The sequence below is a fragment of the Artibeus jamaicensis genome, unplaced genomic scaffold (assembly GCF_021234435.1).
Source record: "Artibeus jamaicensis isolate MK-2021 breed Jamaican fruit bat unplaced genomic scaffold, CSHL_Jam_final contig_1998, whole genome shotgun sequence".
Classification (NCBI taxonomy): domain Eukaryota; kingdom Metazoa; phylum Chordata; class Mammalia; order Chiroptera; family Phyllostomidae; genus Artibeus; species Artibeus jamaicensis.
Window position 1 is genome coordinate 1,648,061 of NW_026521407.1, and position 9,243 is coordinate 1,657,303.

Consider the following 9,243-nt stretch of genomic DNA (forward strand, 5'->3'; position numbering starts at 1 on the left):
TTGTTTCGTGCTCTTGCCCATTTAAGTGCCTGTGAGCCAGGCCTTTGTTCCTAAGCTTTGTTAGTGGGAGGGTCAAACAACCTCAGTCTTTCCTTGAGCCAACTACTTGATTCCTTGTGGTGATGAAGAACAGAACTTACATAATTAGAATTCACTGAAGTCCCCACATTTTGGGGGCCCCAGTAAAATTGGTAATGGCATTTTCCCATCATTCTCTTTTCTACTCTATTCCTCTCCCCATGGCCTTTTCTTTCTTCCTCCCTCTCTTCTTCTCTTTCATTGTATTTATTCTTAGAGGGGAGGGACAGAGAAAGAAAGGGAGAGAAACGCCATTCGGTTGCCTCTCACACACGCCCTGAATGGGGCCGGCCCACAACCCAGACGTGTACCCTGACCAGGAATCAACCTTTTTTGCTTTTCAGGGCAATGCTCAACCAACTTTTCTTTTCTTGACTACAGTGCCTTTAGACATTGCTTGCTCCTACAGAAGATAGCCCAAGTCAGAGTTGTCTGACCCCTGCCTGCAATGTAGTTTTAATTTATTTCCCTCTCACATACTCCTTTATTTCACAAATCTCAGTAAAAATGGCTATTTTGAGTTTCTGCTTTCCCTCCCACCCTCTGATGTAGGTGCTAATGAGAACAGGTAGAAGGCACATAGGAAGAGAAAAATAATCAGTTTTTGAAAAGTTCACACATTCCATTCAGGCCTCTGAGTACTTAATTGTAGGAGTCAGAGAGGTGTTTGGCTGTACTGGGTGTATGTGATCTCAGAGATTGACCTTTTTTCCATCTGTTTCTAGATCTGTTACCATTGGGATGATAACCTGAGACCCCCACTGGAAATCTCCAATCTTTTGAAAAACCCGGAAGTGAGGAGTGTGCACGGATGCTGAATGTTTGGGAATGAGAGGATGAGTGAGTGAGGCTTGAAAACACACCACATTGAAAATCCTGCCACAGCAGCAGCCGCAGCCGCAGCCGCCAACAGCAACGCTGTTAGTGAGCTAAGTAAGCACTGACTTCGTAGAGAACCATAACGTCGGCCATCTTGGAAGAGAAAAAAACGATGGATTTACTTGCTTAAAAGAAAGAAAGTTATCTCTTCCCAGCAGAGGCTAGAACTAGCTTTTCTGTCTTGGCCAGTGTTGAGTGGAATGACGAGTTCGGGAGAGGAAGAGGGACTGGGTTCAGCTGTGGTGCTTTGTTGTAAAAGGCAGCTTGGCCTTTGCTACTGATAAGAAAGATGGAGCCTGGGTCTTGAGCCCACCTTTGGTGTACCTTGCCACACGGTACTGTATACGTGCCAGCTAAAAGGAGGGTGAGGGATTCTTTACAGTCTGAGAATGAGTGTGTGTGAGTGAGGCGGTATCCACATTCTCAACTTCAAGTCATTGCAGTTTCTTTTTCCCAAAAAAAAGGGGTTAGACATTGCATTTCATAAAACTAACCGAAGTTCTGTCTACTGATGCAGCACAAGAGATGTAAAAAAAAAGAAAAGAAAAAAAAAAGGGAAAGACGCTCTTTAGGTTTGTGCTTTTTTTTTTTTTTTTTAATTCTAGGGAAAACACTGACGAATGTTCAGAGCTCCCATCCTGATCTTTTCATCAAGGCGCCTTTCCTAATAATATGGTTCAACTGTGAATGTAGAATTGGGGGGGAGGGGGGAGAAAAAGAAAACTCTGGAGTTAGAAGATATAGAAAAAATAAAAACAATTGTTACAAGTAAAGAATGCAGACTTGAAAAAACAAAAGAAAGCCACAACCCAAACAAACCAAAAGTTAAATGCTCAGATTGGCAGCACAAAAGGAAAGCTCTCTCTGACATGTATCAAGGCAGCCTGAACGCCCCCAGAAAACTGTGCCAAAGAGTTTAGAAAATAAGTCCACACTAAAGTAAACGCACACATACAGCAAACTGCAGGTAACTTTTGGATTGCAAACAAGGATAAATTTAATGTTCGAACAATCTGATAAAATAACCATTTGGAAACTGCTTGGCCTTCTGTTCTCTTATTTGATTGACTGCAATGCGGTATTGGTCTCTTGCTGCACTTCAAAACCAACTAACCAACAACAAAAAAAGAATATATATAGAGAGACTAGAACTCTTGTGATGAAAGTGGCACTTGAAAAAGGTTATATTTTTCCATTAAAGTTGAAAATTAATAAAATGGTGTCAAACATTCCCCTGGTCACACGCTTTAATATTTTTTTAAAAGTGTGATGTGCTGTGATAACCATAAATCAGACTTAATTATTTTCCCTTTTACACGGGGAACAGGGCACCCTGAATTTGGGTTTTAGACTCTCAGCAATAAGGGATGTTGGTGAGCTTTGATCCTCTTTGGTTTTGCAGTTATTAGGAATTTTTGCTGGCATTTTGAATATGCTGCTTTCAAGAACACCAAGGATGATTTTTTTAAACACTTCCTAGTATTTGGAGTATTAAAAAACAAGACCTTAAATTCCCACTTTCATTTTCATTCTAGCAAAAAAAATAGGGGCTTGTGTATATTCTCTGCCATTTTTTTCCTCCCTATCCAAGCCTTGCATTCACACATGGGCTTGGCTCAGTTTTGCCCATCCATATGGCAGCATCTCTAATAGCTCTTGTACAGGGTATCAGATATTGTGCCTTTCGGTGCCAGGTTCAAAGTCAAGTGCCGATCTATGAACCAGTGTACAAAAAAAAAAAAAAAACCAGGTGTTTGAAGAAGAGGCACTCTTGTGAATAGAGTGCACCAGCTCTTAAGCCCTACTTAGAAGAGACCTGGCCCGCTAATGCCTTGTTTAAATTTTAGTTGTTCCTCGAGGGAAAGGATGACGACACACTAACCATTCCTGATAGATAGGGTTTGGTCAGGGCTTAGGGACGGGGCAGGAATATTGGGGAGAAAAAATGATCATTCCTCAGTGCTACCCATTTGTCCTGTGTGGGCTGCTTAGCTAGACAGCAGGAGAATAAAGTACACCAAGAACCATAATGGAAACAAAACCTTCCGTGTGTTTTGTCCTGTTTCGTTCCAGGGAAGCAGTTGATAAGTGCTGTTGTTAATGCTTTCTCCCAGATCCATTCAGTGATGGAGAGGAGGAAAATTGGCTGGTTGGATTGTGGTCTTGGTGCCTCGCAGTTACTCTGCACTGGTTATGCATTTAATCTTTACTAAGTTACCTTTGGCTAGTGGGTTTTCCATAGTCTGGGTATTTATCCTTAACCAATTGTACCACCTAAGGCAACTGGATACAAAGTGCATTCTGTCCATTCTGTCTGGGCCTTCCCCACCCTAGTCTTGGCACATTCCTTCAAGAATGTAGTTACCGTCTGCTTGGGAAGATATCGATGCAAACGTGAAGAAAATGGGCATCGGACTAGGCTTTGGTTTGCCCCAAGTGGCAGCTGCCTATATCAATTAGAATTACATTTGTTAATTTTGCTTTTCATTTTTCCGAGTTCCCCTCAGCTCCCCTGTTGACAAGTTGGCTGTCTAAAGGCAACTGTTACATTGCTTTAGGGACTTGTGGAGGAAGGGAGGGGAATTGCTCAGTGTAGTGTTTTCACTTTCAAAACCAAGCAATCTAGTCACTCATTTAAGAAGTGTGTTAGTCTGACTTTAAGAGAAATCCAAACTCCATCAGCTTTTGATAGCATCTTGGTTTTCGAAACAACTCAATCTGTAATTGGCATTTAGAATGCCCTTGGCATGCCAGTCTGTGATGGCATTGAAGACCTGTTAAAACACTTGAGCCCAACTTTATTAACCAAAACTGATACCACCACCTTTATCTTCTAAATAAAGTCCGCTTTATTTTTATTTTGAACATTTTGCTGCTTCATTTTTGGTTCCAGATGGTGTCACCTTCTTGGAGGTGAAATGAATGGTTTGAAAGGAGCTAGAGCGTGTGGTGGTGATGTGTGTGTGAGTTGGGGAGAAGGACAGGCATGGACTGTCCATAATGTAGTGGGGAGTGGGCATTCCCTTCCGTGCACAAGCACTGCCTGAAGGAGGTTTCCTGTTCGGAGTGATTGCAAAGCTGCTAAAGGTTGTACTCTGTCTTACGCGAATTTTTCAGGTTAATGTGGGTTATTTAAAGGCTCGTCCAAAGGTTGGCTTTTCACTTAGTTTGCGGCATGTATTTAATTTCTACTTCCACTTTTGCTCCCAGAAACTTGTGGGAAAAAGAACACCACTAACTTGGGATTTAAGGAACTGGGTCCTTCCTTTCATCCTCCTGCTTGTTAGCATAATGGCGCCTGCAGGCTACTTTGTGGAAAAACATTCTTTCTTAGTTTATGTTGGGCAGATACAATGAGGGCTAACCTTCATTCTCCTACCTTCGCCTCCACGTGGCCTTTTACCTTTTCAGGACGCACACCCCCGTCATTAGGAGATAATGATCATACCTACCCCCAAGTGTTTATGAATTATGTACCTGTACTACTATACCCGTATATTGTGTAATCATGAGACATAAAAATAGAATTAAAAAGCAATTATATGAAAAGTAAATATAAACAAGTTCTAATATTTTATGTCTATGCCCGATTTTGGATTACTAGGTTATAGAGGGTAACCCGATTCTTAGCAGACTGCATTCAATCCTGAGTAGTAGTAACCGACCAAGGACGTTTCTCTAGCAAGGGTGTGCTTAGAGAAACAGGTGGCATCGGTTCATTCTCAACTGTCGGGAGGATTGCTTCCCCCCCTCCCCCAGTTTTTCCTTTTCAACAGTTCTCCAGGTAACTCCCCATTCCCATATACCTCCAGCAAATGCCCATAAAGAATGCAGAACAAGGTTACAGTCCCACCTGGCCGAAGCAAAGCTTCCAGCCTGGCGTGGGAAAGAGCAAACGGGAGGATTTTGTATGTTCTGTTACCTCTTACTCTGGACAACGATCTTACTTTGTTGAGGAAGGAGGTGCAGAAAGATTGACTCATCAGATCAAGGTCACATGGAGCTCAAGTTCAACGTCACGTCCAACAGAGAGCAAAATCCAAGCTTTTCTCACGTTTGCCCCAGACAGATGCTGTCAGCTTCTTAGCAATATAAACTCAAGGTCCATGTTGTACAGATTCATAGTACACATCTATCTCCTCCACAGGACAATCTAAACATATATTTAAAATTTGTCATTTGCTTATTTTTTGCCAGTTTTCTCAACTATAATGTAAGCTCTTCAGCGTGGTGACCTTGGACTGCCTTACCACTGTATCCCCAGACTGAATCAGCACCTGATGTGTAGGAGACCTTCAATAAATATTTGTTGAACTAGTGACATGTCAGTACAGTTCAAGGAGTTTCTGGAATGGCATTACTTAGCCTTTGAAGGGCAGAGTGTCCAGAAACCTGGGGATAGCAGGGCCTCAGAAGACAAGCTCTTCTGCTTCTCACTTGCTGGATGTCTTCAGGCCAGCCTTGGTGGTTTTTGTTTTGTTTTGAGACAGAGGAAGGTAGAAGCATGGATGTGGTTGTTCCTGTGTTCACGCATTTGTTGGTTGATTCTTGTATGTGCCCTGACCGGGGGTGTATTTGGACAATGCTGTAACTAACTGAGGTGCCCGGCCAGGGCCAGGCCAGCCTCCTAACCTTGGGTTAACTGGAGGGATGAGAGCAGGATTAGTAGTCAGTCATTATGTTGTGTCCATTTTATGCAGATGCCAGGCTTGTAGTAAGCATTTTAGGTAGAGTAATAAAAATGATCCTCATGAACACTGTAAGAAAGGCATCATTTTAGTCTTATTTTATAGAGATAGAGACAAGCACAGAGGATCAGCATCTTGCCCAAAGTCATGTGGGCCAGGCAAGCAGTGCTGACTCCGCAAACCATGCTTGTCCCACTGGACTGTCAGGTAGCTGTGTGGTAGGAGGAGCAGATGGGTCTCTGCTCCCAACAAGTTTAGTTTGTGGTGAAACAGAGCCCTGGATGAAGTGTTTCTGAAATTAAATAGTCAAGCGATTTTGTCTTAATTCATCATGAAAGTCCATTGTTAACCTTTTGGCAACTGTCAAACTCTTCATGCAGGGATGAAGTCAGTTTTCCTCTCAATTAGGGTTTGAACCATCTTCCTGAACTTTTTGTTTAAAGGTTTTATTCATTTTTAGAGAAGGGAAGGGAGGGAGAAAGAGAGGGAGAGAAGCATCGATCAGTTGCCTCTTCCACAACCCCAACTGGGGACCTGACCCACAACCCAGGCATGTGCCCTGACCTGGAATCAAACCGGTGACCTTTCAGCGTGACAGGCAACCCCCTGAGCTACACCAGTCACAGTCATCTCCCTGCACTTCTGCTCCGTTTTCTCTCTGAGCTAGAAGCTTTTGGGAACCAGGACTGGGGGCCACTGGGCTGCTCAGTAAGCTCCCCATCTGCATTACCCCAGTGCTCTCAGCTGATCCTGGGCATGAGGCCTTCGAAGCCTAAGCTGCTCCCTCTCCCAGGTGCTCCTAGGCCCTAAATTCTTGAGCTGAGCTTTCTTCAATGTGAAATGTACCTTATTTTCTGAGAGGGAAGTACATCTCCGCTCTGGCACCTGCCTGAGCTCTTGATGCAGAGGGGCAGCCTGTCACCATCCTGATGGAGAGAGAATTAAGAAATGGCTCTGGCCCTGCCTGAGTGGCTCAGTTGGAGCATCCTTCTGTACACCAAAAGGTGGTGGGTTCCATTCCCAGTCAGGGTACATACCTACGTTGTGGGTTTGATCCCTGGTATGGAGGCAACCCATCGATGTTTCTCCCTCTCTTAATAAGATCAATAAATATATCCCTGGGTGAGGTTTTTTTTTTTAAAAGAAATAGCTCTATAAGCTCTCCATAGCAATAAGCAATGCTTGCTGTTTTCTGAGCTCTGCCCTTCAAAATATTGTATAGTCTTTTGAGTATGACCTTGGGCAAATTCACCTTTTCTGATCTTCAATTTTTTCATCTGCAAAGTAGGAATCTCAGTGAAAGAAAATGCATATGAAGTTTTTAGCACAGGGCCTTGCACATGCATAATTAAATGAATTGATCAAGAAATACTGAGTACGTACCCGACACTGTTTAAAGCACTAGAGAATAAAGCAAATAAAATCTGCATCCTATGGAGGTCACATTGTAACGGACAATGCCTTGTAACTATTCAAAATTGTAGTACTATAATAATTGTAATGTAATTTTTTCAAAGTTCTGTTTGGTGGTAGCAGAAATGAACACAGTTGTGAAGAACATGAAGCATAGAGTTATTAAAACAGTTTCCACCCAAACCTGGCTAGTTTGATTAGAGGATGCGCTACTTCCAAAAGTATTTGGGGATTTGGTAAAGAAATAAAGGTGTTCTACCACTGCCCAAACCTCTACTTTGAGGGAAGACCAGCGGCTGCAGTTGGAGTCCCAGAATGGTTCTGCAGTGAACCCCCATTTTCTAAGGTCTGGAACTGGGGGAATAAGGTGGCCCCTGGACCCTGTGTTATCACACATTCTAATCAATTTTCCTGCCTGCCTGGTTCTGTTTGAGTCATCTGAGTTTTATGTTGATTCAATTTTTTTGTCCGCTGCTAACAAACACCATCCCCTCCTACGCTTTTCAGGCAAGAACAGGACTGGAAAGACAAAGTCTTTCTCCAGAGCAAAAGTCCTGGAGTAGGAGACAGTCTCTCCTGATGGTCCCCAAGGGGGAATCACTCAGGAGCCACTCAGCCCAGCTTTTGCATTGTCTCTGCTACTAATACCTACTGGGAGCGGGCCCTCTCTCACCGTGCCTGTCAGTGCTATCGAGATATGTTTGCAACTCTTGCCTGACCAGCTGTCTGCCACCTTCCCTTTTCTCCTCCCACCTTAGCTCCCACTTCACTTCACTTCGACCATACCCCTGGTTTTTCCCATTTTCTGCCTGTACCATGATGAGCCCTGATAGCATCATGGGTTCTTAGATGCATCATGGTAGCATCATGGGTTCAGACCAGTCTCCAGCTCGCTCATATGAGGACACAGGTCAAGAGAGGGGAAATAACTAATCCAAAATCATGCTACTTCATTCATTTATTAACTCAACCAAGAACACTCCCTACCCTTTAAGATTTAGCTTAGCCCTGGCTGGTGTGGCTCAGTTGGAATGTTGACCTGTACACCAAAAGGTTGGGGGTTCCATTCCTGGTCAGGGCACATGCCTAGGTTGGGGGTTAAATCCCTGGTCAGGGCACATATGGGAGGCAACCAGTTGATGTTTCTCTCTCACACTGATGTTTCTTTCTTCTCCCCTCTCTCAAATCAATAACCATACCTTTTAAAAGATTTAGCTAAAATGTCACCTCATTAGAGAAATCTGCTCTGATTAAAGCATATCCCACCCCCATTCTCTATTTTGTTCCCGTTTCTTTTTACTCTTTATCACAATTTGTAATTGTTTCATTTTTTAATCTTTTTGTTTGTTTTTGGCCTGACTCCTCTATAGAATATTAGCTTCATCAGGGCAAGAGAGACATGTTTGTTCTTCAGAGACAGGCTCATCACAGCATTCTCAGATCTAGCACATTAATAGATATTCAAGAAATCTTTGCTGAATTAATGCATGTGAGCAAGTGGCATCAAGGCACCCGGGCACAGGAAAAGTGGATGGGATACAGTCCCTGCTTTCAGAACTGCTGTGTGTGAGCAATGGAACCAGAAAACAGGGAATGGGATGAGACCAGGTCCAGACTGGGGGTGGTGAAGGGGTATTTCAGGGGCACCTGCCTAAGACAGGCCTAATCTCTGTCGAGCTTTTGTTACCAACCACCTAGAACCCAGGATAAACCATTTGGCTGTGACTCAGACCTGTGCCCTGAGCAGCCCAGCTGCAGCAGGGGCTGACAGCTCATCTTCTAGAGTGTGTGCTCAGATGACACCTGGACCCATTACCCTTTCCAGTGAGGGAGGTTTGCCAGTCAGTTTCACAGGTCTAGTTGGTAGCCAAGTCCACAGTCATCAAGGCCCCAGAGGGAGCACCACACCTAGTCTACTTCCAATCTTTGGCCTTGTCTTCTGCTTCTGGAAAGAACCCGTGCATCATTAAGGCAGGTGATATCTGCCTAGTCTTCAGGATTGGTGGGGTGACGTGTCCTAGCTAGGTAGCCTTCAACTTCATATCCAGAGGGCAGATGGGTTGTCCCACATGACTCAGAGAAAGCCAGTGCCTCAGAGGGCAGGTGAATGACCTGCCTTCCTGTTCTGGACTGGAAAAGGAACCCAGAGGAGGAGGAGGAAGGAAGACAGTGGGAATCCCTTTCT

At 43.9% G+C, this 9,243-nt stretch overlaps 1 protein-coding gene across 1 annotated transcript in view; it reads left to right on the forward strand.

Annotated features, from left to right (window-relative positions):
• KPNB1 (karyopherin subunit beta 1) overlaps nt 1-3,822 on the forward strand; it is a 29,671-nt gene extending 25,849 nt beyond the window's left edge. The window contains exon 22 of the mRNA XM_037149877.2: nt 804-3,822. Within this exon, the coding sequence (XP_037005772.1) occupies nt 804 (1 nt within the window). The 3' untranslated portion in view covers nt 805-3,822. The remainder of the gene's footprint in view (nt 1-803) is intronic.
• Nucleotides 3,823-9,243: the final 5,421 nt, after the last annotated feature.